At 46.8% G+C, this 15,247-nt stretch overlaps 1 protein-coding gene across 1 annotated transcript; it reads right to left on the reverse strand.

Annotated features, from left to right (window-relative positions):
* Positions 1-399: 399 nt before the first annotated feature.
* Positions 400-2,571, reverse strand: LOC109755450 (homeobox-leucine zipper protein HOX16). The gene is made up of 3 exons (XM_020314361.4): positions 2,058-2,571; positions 1,585-1,982; positions 400-1,083 (listed from the first exon to the last, which is right to left on the reverse strand). The coding sequence occupies exons 1-3, from the start codon at positions 2,161-2,163 to the stop codon at positions 688-690; spliced, it is 900 nt and encodes a 299-aa protein (XP_020169950.1). The 5' UTR covers positions 2,164-2,571; the 3' UTR covers positions 400-687.
* Between the last annotated feature and the right edge of the window lie 12,676 nt (positions 2,572-15,247).

Below are 15,247 nucleotides of genomic sequence, written 5' to 3' on the forward strand. Positions count from 1 at the left end.
TAACCCGGTGGCATGTATTGATGTAGTAGCCAGACGTCCGGCTGTTTCGGAAGTTGACGGTGCATGTGTGATATATAGATTTGAGGTTTGCTAATTGAGGTATCCAAGTGTGTGGAGACGAAAATTTAAGATGTGACCGGTCACTGTCCGCGGATGTGCCCAGCCGCGGATATTTGAGGGACCGAATTTGTTATTCGTGAATGTAGATGCTCTTACATAATTTATTTACTAGTAATACATCTACTTGCAATTTTAGATTGCTTCAATCATATTTTTATTCGAATTTTCATTGCTTCATGTCATACTTCTAGCATCATCTGTAAGCCCTTTAGAATTGTTCTCGGGGTTGCTAAACAGGATTGTTAATAGTGTGCATGGTAATTAAACGCCAAAATGGTCTCCACCAAAAACTAATACTGTTATCATTATCATCGAAAGATCGAACACTCGTATCTTGATGACGTTGCTGATGTCCCTGGCAAAGCACGGCCATGCAGTTTCAGCCTAAACATCTGCTGAACTATACCCGAGTATATATATTCATAACATGCATCACTAATTCACTACCCACGCTGCTAGTAGGGCAAATAATTAACACACCGAGCAAATATGTAACACTTCTGGATTGGATTAAACATGTTGCACGTCCACACGGAGTATTGCTAATTTTGGTGATGCTCTCGTCGATCAGCTCCAGAACCACGCCCAGTACTTGCGCTGCGCCTCCTCCTCTTCCTCCTCCCCTTGTTGGACGCTCCCGCGCTCCGCGGCCGCGACGTCGAGCATGGCGTACTCGGGGAGGAAGAAGGCGCAGCTGTTCAGCTCGCCGCGCACCGCTCCGGCGCAGTCGTCGTCCGAGGACGACGGAGGCGAGCGCGCGTCGGCCAAGTAGGAGTTGGACTCCGGGCTGTCGTTGGCTCCCCCGGCAAAACCGGCCAGCAGCCCCGCCGCGCCATCGCAGGCGGCATAGCCGTCTTTCAGCTCAACGGCTGGGACACCGGCATCTGCCGTGCCTGACACGGCGGTTGGCTCCTCTGGCTTCGACGACTCCTTGGCTTGCAGTTTCTCGGTCAGTGATGTCACCTGCAAGCGCGCGTGCGCGGTCATTATCGAGGTGACAAGGTCTTGTTTGAATTCAGGTGATTTGGGACAACTGTGACAGTGATCTAGAGGATTTGCCAAGTACTGGAAATTAGTCGGTCGATTGAGCACTTTACTAGGTGTACTAGATTCTTATCATACTTAGTACTCCCTTCGTCTCACAATATTAGAACGTTTTGCAAGCTATGTTAGTTTGCAAAACGTTCTTATATTGTGGGACGGAGGGAGTACTATACTATTATGTGACCCTACTGGTGAATCCGCATTCTATTTACAGAGAATAATTCTTCCAAAGACAATCGAATCTTCATCATTCAAACAAATATTCGCAGAGGAAATATTTTGATTGACTAAAATGTGAATTTCGTTTGACCCGGATCGAACTCAAGGGCTACTTTGGCCGTGTAGCTCATGGAAACTCAATTATGAATAGGTGTGACCTTAATTAAGCGATGAGCTGGCCGTGGCCAGATTGATGATCACCTGCGATCGTAGTCGGTGGTTGTCGGCGAGGAGGGCGTCTCGTCCGGCGAGCAGCTCGTCGTGGGCGGCCCTGAGGGCGTCGAAGTCCTGCTCGAGCTGCTTCGCCTTCCAGCGCGCGCGGCGGTTCTGGAACCACACGGCCACCTGCCGCGGCGCGATTCCCAGCCGCCGCGCCAGCTCGCTCTTCCGCTCCGGCTCCAGCTTCCGCTTCTCCTCCTCGAAGCTCCGCTCCAGCGCCCGCACCTGCTCCGCCGTCAGCCGGCGCTTCCTCTCGGGCGCGTGCTCGTCGAGGCCGTAGTACCCGTACATCTCCTCGTCCAGCTGGAGCTCCTCGTCCACCGTTGTCAAGAACGGCCTCTTACGCCGCCCGTCCTCCACGCCGACCACCACCGGCGAGCCTGCAAATACTCACGCGTGTAAGTGCAATCAAGTAGAGAATTCCAAGAACGAACGCCAACGATACCGATCCATACCTCCAAGGAAGCTCCCGCTGCCGCCAAAGAGCATCATCTGGCCTCCTCCGGCGCCGGCAGCGCGGCACGGCGCGGCCGAGCCGAAAATGAGGCGGCCGGATTCCATAGAAAACTCTATCAAGAACCAAAGAAGAAGACCCTATCTTGCGGCACTAAAATTACATATGCGTGTGCGCACCACGCGCTCCCCCACCTCCTTTTGAAACGCGGAGGCGATCGACCGGCCGGCCGGAGCTTGCTTGATTAGAAGGAGGAGGCGGCGGCGGCCGGGAACTTGTGACGGTAGAAGCTTGTGCTCCACAGCATGCGCGTCGACGTCTTCATGGGGTACAGAGAGAACCCCATCTCTCCAGCCACCGCCGGAGAAGAACACGGGATTCTGTCAGGCCAAGTTTGCGCGATGCACGGTGGCCGGAGAAGCTGGCCGGCGGTGGTGGATGGACTGGCTGCAAATAAGCTTTTTGGGTTTGTAAATATCTGTACTCCTAATTGGGGATCAGGGACACTGCGGGTAAAGTTTGGAGTGTAAAGGAGGAAGGATTATATAGGCCCAATGGGTGGTGTGAATTTAAAGAAATGTCCTTGATTTGATTAGAGTGGCAGCTTTGTCTCCTAATTGGGGGATTAGAGTATCTTTATTACTATGAGATTTAGTCTCTTTAAGATAACTTATTTATATTTAGGTTCTCCTTTTATTAATCAAGTGGTACACCTAGCCATAGGCGATCGTCATTTTACACGATGAGACCCTAATAAAAATAGCTGAAGGAACTTTTTGGATGACCTCATAAGAGGGTGCTCCTACAATTTCATAGGACAGAATTTGCCCGGTTTATATCATAAACTTCATAACATTATGATTGATTAGGGGATACCCCTGCAAAAATAGGCTACGGAAGCGAGCAACCCCTAACCGAATTAGAGTCCTCCACCAAATGCAAACCGATGACCTTAGGTCCAAAGAGACACAGGGCAGGTGTGAAGAATCTCTTCAACAACACCTCTGAGGTGGCGCCCGTGAGCGTCAACATCATCGTCGCCGCCCCATCGGGAGAAAGCTTTCGCCCATAGCGCCTTGCACCACAACCCCACCAAACTTTTGGGGGGGGGGGGATGATACCACACCAGTTGCAGTCCAGCCAGCCAGGATCTAGTTTCGGGGACTCTTCGACAACGTCTTCAAAAAGGTGAAAGACATCTATGGGCTCCTTGGTTACTAGTGAAAGAACATGCGGTGCCCCCATGTTTGGTTTTGGTAATTGTTGACAATCTCTATGGACTAATGGTTGCCTTGAGTTATATTTGAAGGATTTGTCCATAGGCTTTTCTTGAAGTCCATGTGTTGGTTTCAAGGAGTTTATGTGGTGACCAAGGTGTTGTTAAGGAATTATCCAAAGATTGGTCATGTGAGAGTAGAGCTTATTGCAAGCATGTCTTGAAGAAGAAGATTGTGTGATCATTCATGTTTACCTTCAAGACATCATCCAAATGAAGAGAGTTGGAAAGAGTCAAGGTTGATCAAGACTAAGTCAAGAGTGAATCAAGTTGATCAACACACAAAGCGCACAAGATGTACCGAGAGGGATCAAGCGATCCCATGGTGTGGTAAGCATTGTCAATTACGCTTTGTGTACTAACCCATGATCTTCATGAGAGTTCTTTGTGGGGTTAGGTTGCGGTGTGCAAGTTCAAGTGAAGCATCATGAAGAGATCAAATGCTTGAAGCTTGCCGTCCATTGTGGCGACAATGGACTTGTGAAGATGTTGCGGTGTGCAAGTTCAAGTGAAGCATCATGACGAGATCAAATGCTTGAAGCTTGCCGTCCATTGTGGTGACAATGGACTGGTGAAGATGTGCGGAAGAGTGGCTCACCCATAGTGGAGTATGGGGGAGCAATCAACTAGTCTTCATCGAGCCAACACAACCAAGACAGGTGGTCCAACTTGAGGGAGTCAAGATCGTCATCATCTAGCTCAAGTGGACCATGTGCAAGGCAAAGGTTTGCTCTTGATAGGTTTTCTATTTTACCGGTCTCATGATGGTAGTTGGGAGACCGGGTTATAGGATCGATTGCCGTACTATCAAGGGGGGCTCTCGATGCGTAGCTTGATCGTATCGTTCATAGAGAGCTCAAACCATTGCATCCTTGCATCATCTTTGTTGGTTCTTGTTTGGTTCTTCTCTTTGTGAGTTTTGGAGCTTATGGTCATCTTGATGACAAGCTCGAGTTCATCGAAAACGGAGTTCACTCGCATCTTCTATGATGTTTTCGATGTTGGAGGTTATGCCGGTTCTTCTCGGTTGGAGGTTTCACTCCTCTATTTTTTTGGCATACCTCCCCTGCCTCTTCTTACTATAACCAGTCGCTATTTTGATGCTACTCGTCTTTCTCAATCCAACAAGCTTGAGTTTGCTCAATTCGGAGCTCATATGCAGAAGTTATGGCAGTTTTGGTTTCCTAGCGGTAGTACCGCGGCCAGAGCGGCAGTACCGCTTATCACCCCAAGCGGTAGTACCGCTGTCCAAAGCGGTAGTACCGCCTATGGCCATAAGCGGTAGTACGGCTACGGTTCCGCGCTGGTACCGCCTCGATTTTGGGTCTTGCATTTTTCGTGTCGAGTTTTGCAGTAGTTGCACGGCAGTAAGGCACGACAGTTCCACCTATAAGCGGTAGTACCGCCCTGATGGGCGGTAGTACCGCCTATAAGCGGTAGTACCGCTCCGGTCGGGCGGTAGTACCGCTACTGTTTTTTTTTTGGTCCCGTGTTCTGCTCCTCCAGCGGTAGTACCGCTGGGGTGCGCGGTAGTACCGCTTATAAGCGGTACTACCGCCCCAAGGTTCATGTTTGGTTGCTCCTTTTCCCTGCTTCTTCCACCAGAGCGGTAGTACCGCTCGTGTGCGGGCTGAGCACATAACGGTTGGATTTTTCCCCTTCTATAAAAGGGGGTCTTCTTCCCCATTTAACCTTATCTCTTAAGCTCGTGTTCTTCCCCCATTGTTGACCTTCTTCGAGCTTGCTAACTCTCAATCCCTCCATGGATTCTTGCTAGTTTTTGAGGGAAAAGAGAGAGGAGATCTAGATCCACATTTTCACCAATCACTTTCTCCTCTTTGTGAGGGGAACCCCTTGGATCTAGATCTTGGAGTTCTTGGTGTTCTCCTTCTTGTTCTTCCTCTCATTTTCCTCCCTAGCATTAGTTGCTTCGGTGGGATTTGAGAGAGAAGGACTTGGGCACTCCGTGTGCCCTTGCCATTGCATTTGGTGCATCGGTTTGAGTTCTCCACGGTGATACGTGGAAGTTACAAGTTGAGAAGCTTATTACTCTTGGGTGCTTGGTGCCCTTGAGCTTGTTCCTCTTGGGTGCTTGGGCGCCCTAGACGGTTGGTGGTGTTCGGAGCTCAATCATTGTGGTGTAAAGCTCCGGGCAAGCATCGGGGTCTCCAATTAGGTTGTGGAGATCGCCCCGAGCAATTTGACGGGTACCGGTGACCGCCCCCAAGGGTTGCCAAAGTGTACGGGTTCGGTGACCGCCCCCAAGGGTTGCCATTTGTACGGGTTCGGTGACCGCCCTCAAGGGTCCCTTAGTAGAATCACGGCATCTTGCATTGTGCGAGGGCGTGAGGAGATTACGGTGGCCCTAGTGGCTTCTTGGGGAGCATTGTGCCTCCACACCGCTCCAAACGGAGATTAGCATCCGCAAGGGTGTGAACTTCGGGATACATCGTCGTCTCCGCGTGCCTCGGTTATCTCTTATCCGAGCTCTTTACTTATGCACTTTACTTTGTGATAGCCATATTGCTTCTTGTCATATATCTTGCTATCACCTAGTAGTTTATCTTGCTTAGCATAAGTTGTTGGTGCGCATAGGTGAGCCTAGTTGTTGTAGGTTTTGTGCTTGACAAATTAACCGCTAGGTTTATTCCGCATTTGTTCAAGCCTAAACCGTAATTATTTTAAAGCGCCTATTCACCCCCCCCCCTCTAGGCGACATCCACGATCTTTCAACTAGTATCAACCTTCGTAGGCCAAAGCTTTCTCTTAGAGTCCAGTAACCCTCCACCCCAACGAGTCTCTTGGAAGGAGGCTCAACTGCTGACAAGCTTCAGACTAGTTGTAAACACAACCAAGCCCGAAAGTCGGTTGCGAACCACACTAACTGGATCAGAGAGCCTACATCCTCCAGGACACCTCTCCACTGCACCACATGCGTCACAAAAACATGACAACTTTCCATGAGGCCACCCTTACCGTCACAACTGGAACACATTTGCGACGACACTGACCATTGTAGCCATCACGCTGACGACGACATCCTACCATTGAGCGCCACCTCCATAGCATGCCAAGGGCATTATGCAAAGTACCTGACAGTGGTACAGTAATCACTCATATATTTGGTTGATAGTGGGATATCATCTCATGTCATCGAACGAACATGGGACACCTTTTTTTACTCAGGTCCAGGCCCTGAGATGCAGGTAATAGCCATACTCTTGCTTATATGGGATACACCAAGACAAGGTACAAGGAGGGATTACAATGATGGTTTCAGTGAGCCCATGGGTGACTCTCCGAGTGTATGGTCGGTGATCCGGATGGGAAGCCTAGACCGATGTCTTCAATGTCTAAGATTTGTCTTCGGTAGATTTCCTGTAGTGGTGGCTTGTGTAGGACTTGTTCCCTTCATATAGTTTCTTGGACTCCTTACATGGGAGTGGAGATATGGGAGTCTTTTCTGGATGTGTCTTTTCTTTTTCTAGGTTGGATATGCTTCCCTTGTTGAATACGACTCCATAAAGGAAAGTTAGCTGCCCAGGTGGGGGCCCGACACCACGTGTACATAGGAAAATATGGCCCAAAATACACTACACACGGCACGGGAATGCGGTGAAACCACTTCACCTCGATAATCCTCCCAACCTGCGCTTCTGCATGTCGAAATGCGCCGCCAGTGGGTCTTTGGAGGACTCCATATCCACGGCACGCGACCTTCTTCCAGTCGCCAGTCAACCGCCACATCATCGAAATGAAGAGGGCCGCCACTGCCGCAACTAGGGATTCCCATCCCAACCGCCGCATGTGGGATCTTAGATAAGTTGTCCCCACGACCAAAGCCAATCGCCGCCGACCACCTTCGAAACGCCAAGTCGAGGTCCACTCATGCCCTGCTCAGGCCCGCTACTTCGTTGCCCCCTCTGTGCCACCACCTCCAAGGCGCACATCCTCGCCACTCTGCAACCAGTAACACATTGTCGCACCAACCACAGACTAGGGGAGCCATCATTGGCCGCCAAGTCACCGTCAGAGCGAGCTGAATGGTGCGGCCAGATCAAGCCCCCGAGCCCACGCACAAGAAGCCACCACTGCCTGCAGCTCCACCACTGCACTCTATGTCGTCGATCACTCCAATCAACAGTATAGGGAATGTATCCTGCCGCCACCGGCTCCGCGCGAGCTTTGACCGGTAGATTTGCCAGTGACGGAAAAACGGTAGTTGATGGATCGTGTGTCGTCCCCACCTGTGTTCGCTCTTTGAAGGGAGCGACGTGGGAGGGGGTTAATTATTGATTTTGTACAAAAGTCCAACGGGGAAGAACCCTGTGACATTTTAATTAATGTACTGTAGGAGGTGTGGGACACAGAACAAACCAAGTTGCGGCTTTCGAAGTTCGAACCAGGCCTGCCGAGAAACACCACTATGCTCGAGGGTGTCTCTCTTCGATTTATCGGATTCTAGAAACAAAGGGACATAAAATGTGTGTCATCATTGCAATCTGACGCTAGTCTGGATTCTTTGTAGAATGTGCACAAAGTTTGTTTTTTGTTGTTGTTTTTTTGCTGGGTGCACAAAGTTCGTTTGATTGTGCATACAGAAATCCAATTAAAATTTTCTAAGAAAAATTTCTATAGAATACATTTCTACAAATCAAACAACCCATATAGAAGAAACCGCCATGCGTGTATGTTATCTCTTGATGTGGTTAGGTTGTCTGTTTCCAGCTACGTGTATACATACTGCAAATCGAGAAGACTCCTAACCCTAGCCGCCGCCACAGCTTCTCTACACGTTGTCACCTTGGTCTCCTCTTCCCCGTCCGGCGGTCTTGTCGGCGGCAAGAGGTGGACGCGTTCGTCTTGTTTTCTTTTCATTGGGTTTTTGCTTCTCTAGGGACATCGAAGAGGTGGTGATGGTGATGACGTGTTGGAATAAAGTCTCTCCGGTCTCTCCCGCGACAACGCCCATCCGACGCTAACAAAGGGTCTATAAGAGTGTGTCCCAGATCTGTTGACGTATCCTTGAAAAAATTCTGCGTTCAGTTGTCTATTCTTTTTACTGGCTTTTGCTTTCCTTCATAGTAATCAGATCTAAGATGCCCTTTGATGTTCTTTTATTATGTAAAAGGAAAAAAAATAAAGCTCTTGTACCTACATGGTTCACACGACCTCCGTTGCTACGACAAATTAACATCAAATCAAAGTGTCAACCGCAACAGTACTAGCCTGTGAAAATCGCACAGCTGTTGGGAGCAACTCGTTTAGTTTTGGTGGCGCCGTTTCGTTGCCGTAAAAAGGCAAGCAAATTAAGCGGCCTTCAGAAACCTAAAAGGCTAAGCCCCAAACATATAGCTTACCTTCGTTTTCCTTGAAAAGGTTGGTTAACAAGGTTGTTAAACATATTATAACACTTGTGTCAGCTTTCATGACGGAGCAACACGTAGACACACCAGTTAAGGATCCAGTTGTACATATTACATGGCATAGCTGTGCACTTAATATGGTTGATTTGAGGCTGTCAAGGAATCCTATTTCGATTATTTAACTAGCAGATGCTAGTTGTCCGGTTGTAACTGCACAGTTCTCGTCTCATATGTCACATTTGTGTGCAGCTTCTTCAACTGCAGTAGGCAAAAAAGATAATTAACGTGAAGTCAATTTAAGGTATAGGATTTGTCGACGGAAACTGCATCTAAAAAGATAATTAATGTGAAGTTAATTTAATGTGTAGGCTGCTTGGACCGGTTGATACTCTCAGTTTGCCACGCCGGCGGCTTCTTAATGCCACTGAATTAGATGTTGTCCATTGATGCGGTCATGACACATCTTTATACTTGTAGGTGTAGCGACTTTGTTCGCCTTGAAAGTGACTTTGGCTTGATTTTTGTACTCCCTCTATAAACTTTCATAAGAGTAGTGATCTAAACGCTCTTATGAAAGTTTATAGAGGGAGTATTTATTTTGTCAGACTCTATTGAATAACTTAATAAATATGGTTTTATGCATCATTTCGATGCAGAGGAGGCCAACGGTAAGCCTCCTTTAAAAAAAATAGAAAGAGCAGAATTTTTTTTGGGGGGGGGGGGGGGGGGGGCGCGGGGGGAGCATAAAATGAAGTCATCTTTTTTTGCCTACTACATGCATGCAGCAAGAAAATGTAAGAAGTAAGATGATGCTTACTTTTTGAAAATAAGGCAAGCCCCCGGTCAATGTACACAGCCATAAAAAAATGAAGGATGTGTTTTGAATAAGCTCAGTTGCTTCACCAACTTGGGAAGACAACAAATCCCTCTGTTTGGAAATTCTTGTCAAAGAAATTGATACATTCATTTTTATTCATTTCTCCGAGAAGAATTTTCGAACAGAGGGAGCATATATGTTCCCTGGCTGAGTATAATGCTACAATATGTATAGACATATCCTCAGGACTGAAACCAACCAAGCAAATATCCTAACTTGTCGACGAAAAAAGCTCAAGAATGACAAGAAACCTTTGCCCCGATATAAACGAACAATATGGGGAAAGTGTCGCAATTGAGACCAGAAAAGGATGCTTCCTTAGCTGTTACTTCTGCTATAGATCTCCGACTAGTCTCTGATGCGGTTATTCTCATAGTTTTTATGGAATCAAATCAGGCATCATACTGGACGGTCACTAGTCGAGCATCTGGTGCTTACCAATCTCAGCGAAACACTGCAAGCACAAGTCCTGATTTCGTGTGCTGGTGTGATGAAATGTACAGTAGCTTTCATCGTATGCGTACTTACATGTGTTCGACTCGAACACCTAATGCTCCGCTAATACCAAGTCCAACTATAACCCTGTTACACAGACGCCAATTTTCCTTTTTCTTTCCCATGAAAAGCGATTGCTTCCCGTCTCTCACCTGTGGAAGAACTTGTGCCAAGGAAAGATTTCTCGGACTCTTTTTCCAAAGAAAATAAAAAAGGCAACACAGAACAAAGCGAGCGGTAGCCCTGAATCCCTGATGTACATGTGTGTGTTGAGATGTAGCTCTCAACTCGTTTTCAGCAAATATGCCCTTACTCGCTCGTGACATGCTTCACATGGGGCATAAGAGAATAGTGTAACAATTTGTTGCTCAAGAACACTCCTGAATAGACCTTTTGGTCTTTATATTCCTCAGGCCAAATTCAGAGCAACAGGTGCCATGACCTCGGCCAACCACTTGTTCCATGCAGATTTGCAGCAGCACAGGTGACATTGTGGTCAATTCTAATCTGAAAAAGATAAGCTTCTTTTTCTCCTGCAGTGATTTCTCAGTGAGTGAGCCTTGCTTTTTGTAGCAGGGCACTCAACACCTGTGCAGGAGGAAGGGTCTGCGTTGCCATATACGGGAAGTGATCTGGCTTTAATCTGTGAAGTTGTCTGGCGCATGATCTGTTAGTTAAGATAGGGTTTGGACTTTGGACACGTCGAGATGTGTGACAATTAGCCCATTATTTAAACCTATCTTTGCACTGTGTCATGGAGTTTTTCTTTTCTTTCAGTGGCCAACTTAGACTTGTCTCCCTCGCCTTTCTCGGCTTAGCTGAATGGCCTGTATTTCAGAATGTGATGCTCACCAATCTGAAGGAAATACTGCACTTCCAAGCGTACAAAATTTCCTTTTCATCTTTCCTCTGAAAAACCGCCGTGGCTTCATGTCTCTCAGTAGCTCTTGGTAAAGCTTGTGCCAGAAACAAGCTCCCAGATTCTTATCAACAGGATTACAGAACAAGGTGAGTCACAGCCATGATGTCTAGTAGGTGCTTATGAAATGCAGCTTTCAAACTAGTATTCTTCACATAGCATAACGGATAGTCTATTATATAGTCTGATATTGGTCAGGAAAGCTCCTGAATTGACTTTTTAATCTTATACTTACTGCTCAGGCCAAATTCAGAGTGCCAAATGCAATGCTCCTGCCCAACCACTTGCCGCTTGCAGATTGCACCGGCGATGCTGTGGTCAGCTTTTTTTAGAGACACGGAAAACAAGCTGCATAGATGCACATACACGCATGCCTCCACGCGCACGTAACATCAAGTTGCGGAGCTTAAAAATGGTCGAAGTCACCAGAGACGCCTCGCTATGTCAACGGATACGTCATCCCCGGCGAAATCAGGAATTTGCCCTGGTGAGACAAGCGTGACACCAATTGGTTTGATTCTGTCCAGGCAGTGTCCTGGTTTCTACCTCTCTGCTTTTCTTGCCATGGTTTCTTACCGATTAGGCATGCTGATCTGATAGGGCACCGGAGGAAGCATTGCTCGGCACGTATGCAGGAGGAAATGTTGTCATATACAGGAGGCGATCTGACTTTGTGAAGTTGTGTGATGCATGATCAGATAAGAGCTCAGACATCGTGAGATGTGTGACAGTTATCTCATTACTTAAGTCTATCCTTGCACTGTGCTCTTATTTTCTTAGAGCAACTAGCAGATTCCCTAAAACCTGCCTCCCTTAAAAAACTGCCATTACAAAGAAAATTGGGTTAAATCCACGCGTGCACTCTAAAAACAGTCCTACAGGCTTTGCATTTAGATGTGTATGTACAATGTGTTTATGGTGTGTTAAGCATGCTTTCCCAAAAGCAATCATGGTGGCATTTTAGAAAAAAAAAGAGAATAATAGAATCAAGTCTATGAACAGGCAACAACACTCCTTCAGAAATTAGACAGGAGCACCTGCACTCTGTTCGCGGTATTCGTAGTTGATTATAGGAGTTTAAGTGCTTGTCCACAACGGTATGGTTCATTGCTTCCAGTCACAGGGGAAATAGAAGAGATAAAACTATAAGAGCAATGCTACACCTAGGTAAAGTTATGTACAGATTTTACGTAAGAGTCAACGTGTAGGAGTGGGATTGGATGGAAGGGTGTGGGAGGGGCCCACACGGGTGAAAATCAGGGGGGGGCATAGAATTTGTTAGGCAGGTTACGTAGCTCTTCGTGCGTTGCTTTCGTAGGTGTAGGATTATTGAAACTATAAAGGCTACAGTTTTAGGAATTTGACTTTGCACACCTTCTCTGCAGCCTTTGAAAAAAAATAAAGGCCGTTGTAAAGGAGATTTAAAGGTGGGCCGGGTCCAACGTGGTGGGCTGTCCGGACACCCTCATTGCCTCCCCACATATGGGCTAGATTTGGGGTTCACGAACAGCCCGGACATATGGGGACGATTTGAAGGGTCCGAATGGAGATGCTTCTCTCTCTCTCTCTCATATGTCCGGGCACTGTCCGGGCTGTCCGCCTGGACATATGTAGGAACTGTATGGATCGTCCGGTTGGAGATGCTCAACCTTCAGAAATTAGATGGCAGAGTTTCCGGCCGTCGGCCTGTGTCCTGTGCAGGTTTGATCACTTATCACTACTGCCCGCCTCGTGCCCTTGCTCTATACAGGCTTTCACTTAGTTTTCTCCTCAGATTGCACTTGTTCCATGGTAGCGAATCTGTCGTCCTCGGCTCCTCGCTCTCCTAGATAGCCAACCGTTGTTCTGTCTTCCTTATGAAACAGAAGATAACCGGTAGTCCGGCGGTACCTTGCTCTGTTTATTTCCAGCCGTCAGGTAGTTAGGGTGTCCTAAGTCCTGATAATGTTTAGCTGAACCATTTTTAAATGCAGAAGGGTAGTGCGACAGGGTGATCCTCTCTCCCCATTAGTTTTTGTCATTGCCTCAGATTTCCTACAACCTTTGGTCAATAATGAAATGCAGACTGCCCAATTGGAAAAACCTCTGATCGGAAGATCATGCCCTGCTTCCCTGTTATCCAATATGTTGATGACACCCTTGTCGTCATGAAAGCCTTCGACAGACTGTTATCCATCCTAAAGGATTTACTAGACTCATATGCTGCTGCCCTCCAGGTTAACTTCCATGAATCATTTTTGGTGCCCATCAATGTTAGCAATGAGCGGATCCAGATCTTCACTGATACCTTGCATTGTCAGCTAGTTGTTTCCCCTTTACATTCCATGGATTACCCCTTAGTCTGGCAAACCAAGAATGGGGCACTTTTTGCCATTGATTGAGATAGGCCAACAGAGATTAAGTGTATGTGCTGATTTCTGGGATATGAGGGCAGATTACAAATGGCTAATGATATCCTCTCATCTTTGACAACTTTTGTCATGAGTTGCATCAAACTTTACAAAAGAACTTCGGATGAATATGACAAATATAGAAGGCACTGGTTCCGGTGGAGGAAGGGTCTGGAAAAGAAAAACCCACCCTTGGCTGCTTGGGAGCTAGTGTGTACACCAAAAGATCAAGGGAGGTTAGGTATTTGGAATCTGCAGACTCAAAATGATGCTATGTTGATGAAAAACATATATAAGTTCCTTAATAGGTAGGATATCCCATGGGTGAAGTTAGTTTGGGAATCTTACTGTCAACCTGGTCATCCACCAGCTCAAACTGCTGATTGCCCCTTTTGGTGGAGAGTTTGTCTTAAGCTTCTGCCCAAATTCAAGGAACTTGCTATTTGCGAGGCTCATGATGGAAATACAGTACGTACTCTTTTGGAAAAACAAATGGCAAAGGAATACACTGCAAGCAACCTGGCCTTATTTGTTCTCCTTTGCCCTTAAGGAAAACTCCTCAGTCCAGCAAATTATGCAGCAAGATTTGACCCCTGATCTGTTCCATTTACCTTTATCTCAGGAAGCTTTCCAGGAATTCGCTTTCCTGGAACAGCTGAAGGAAGGGTTTCAGGTCACAGAGGACCCTGATATCTGAAGGCTCTGGAATTCTTGCTGTCAAAAGAAACACAAGGTCTTTTTTCGGTTGCTCATCAACAACAGATTTAACACAAGGGAGATGGTATTACATAGGAAAATCTTCTTCTTGCCTGATTACTCTTGTGTGCTTTGTGGAAGTTTTGCTACTTAGACTAGTGACCATCCATTTTTCCAGTGTCCTTTTGCAGTTGCTTGTTGGAAATACTTATGCCCAGATTGGAACCAAATTCAAGGCCCTGTTCAGGATCAGATTCACACTTTGAGAACATCTCTGCACCTTCCATTTGCAATGGAACTAATAGTGCTTGCTTCCTGGGCTATTTTACTGTGCTTTTTATGAAAATTTGTAAACATACAGTAGGGAGAAATCCCTTCTGGTTCCCTAAAAAAAAACTGTTTGGCTGAACCTAGGTTTCTTGCCGCCAGACATCTGTTCAAACGAAAACAAAAGGTTATTCACAAGGTGTTCAGGAAAAAAAGCTGCCTAGATCATCCTACCCAGTAAAGCTTCCGAGTGTGTGCAACCATATATACACACTGCGTTCCAAGATTGTCAAACCATCATGGACATAAAGTGATCAAGCTCAGCGCCACCGCCACCACCAGCAGCGGCGACATATTGCGGAGGTGTTTTTTGACATGAGGGTTTTTTTCTTAGTAAAAGGGTTTGCTCCAGTCTCCATTATCAGCAAAAGAGACGGGCGCCAATGGCTACCCAGACGCTTCAGCACAAGCCCTTCAAAGACACGCCAATGAAGAGTCATAACCAGGCACTGTACACGAGCAGCACCGCCAAGTTTCGGCATACAGCAAGCACAAACAACAGGGCACACCTACAGCAGATTCTTCCGATGCTCGTGCTTCAGTCAGGAGATGTTTTTAATTTTCAGTCAAGCGCAAACGACCAAGACAACAGCGAATTCAGTGGTTGATCGCTCAAATGGAAAGAAAAGCACAACAGGAACAGGGTAGAAGCAATAACAATGGCGATCAAAAGTTGAAACGACTAATGCCCGGCAAAGATTGTCTGCGCCATGAATCTGCATACAACTCAAGTCAATCCTTTTGCAAAGACTGATCGATGCCCTAATGATAGTCGGTATACGTTTCAAAATTCGAGTAGGCAAGTCAAAAAAAAATACACTACATAGTTCCAATCTATATAATCC

The sequence above is a fragment of the Aegilops tauschii genome, chromosome 5, assembly GCF_002575655.3.
Source record: "Aegilops tauschii subsp. strangulata cultivar AL8/78 chromosome 5, Aet v6.0, whole genome shotgun sequence".
In the NCBI taxonomy this organism is placed as follows: Eukaryota; Viridiplantae; Streptophyta; class Magnoliopsida; order Poales; family Poaceae; genus Aegilops; species Aegilops tauschii.

Excerpts from the sequence above, each read along its gene's own strand:
- LOC109755450 (XM_020314361.4), bottom strand. The coding sequence starts at position 2,163 with ATGGAATCCGGCCGCCTCATTTTCGGCTCGGCCGCGCCGTGCCGCGCT. Across the intron at positions 1,983-2,057 it reads CAGCGGGAGCTTCCTTGGAG|GCTCGCCGGTGGTGGTCGGC; the intron begins GTATGGATCGGT and ends GAGTATTTGCAG. Across the intron at positions 1,084-1,584 it reads ACCACCGACTACGATCGCAG|GTGACATCACTGACCGAGAA; the intron begins GTGATCATCAAT and ends GCGCGCTTGCAG.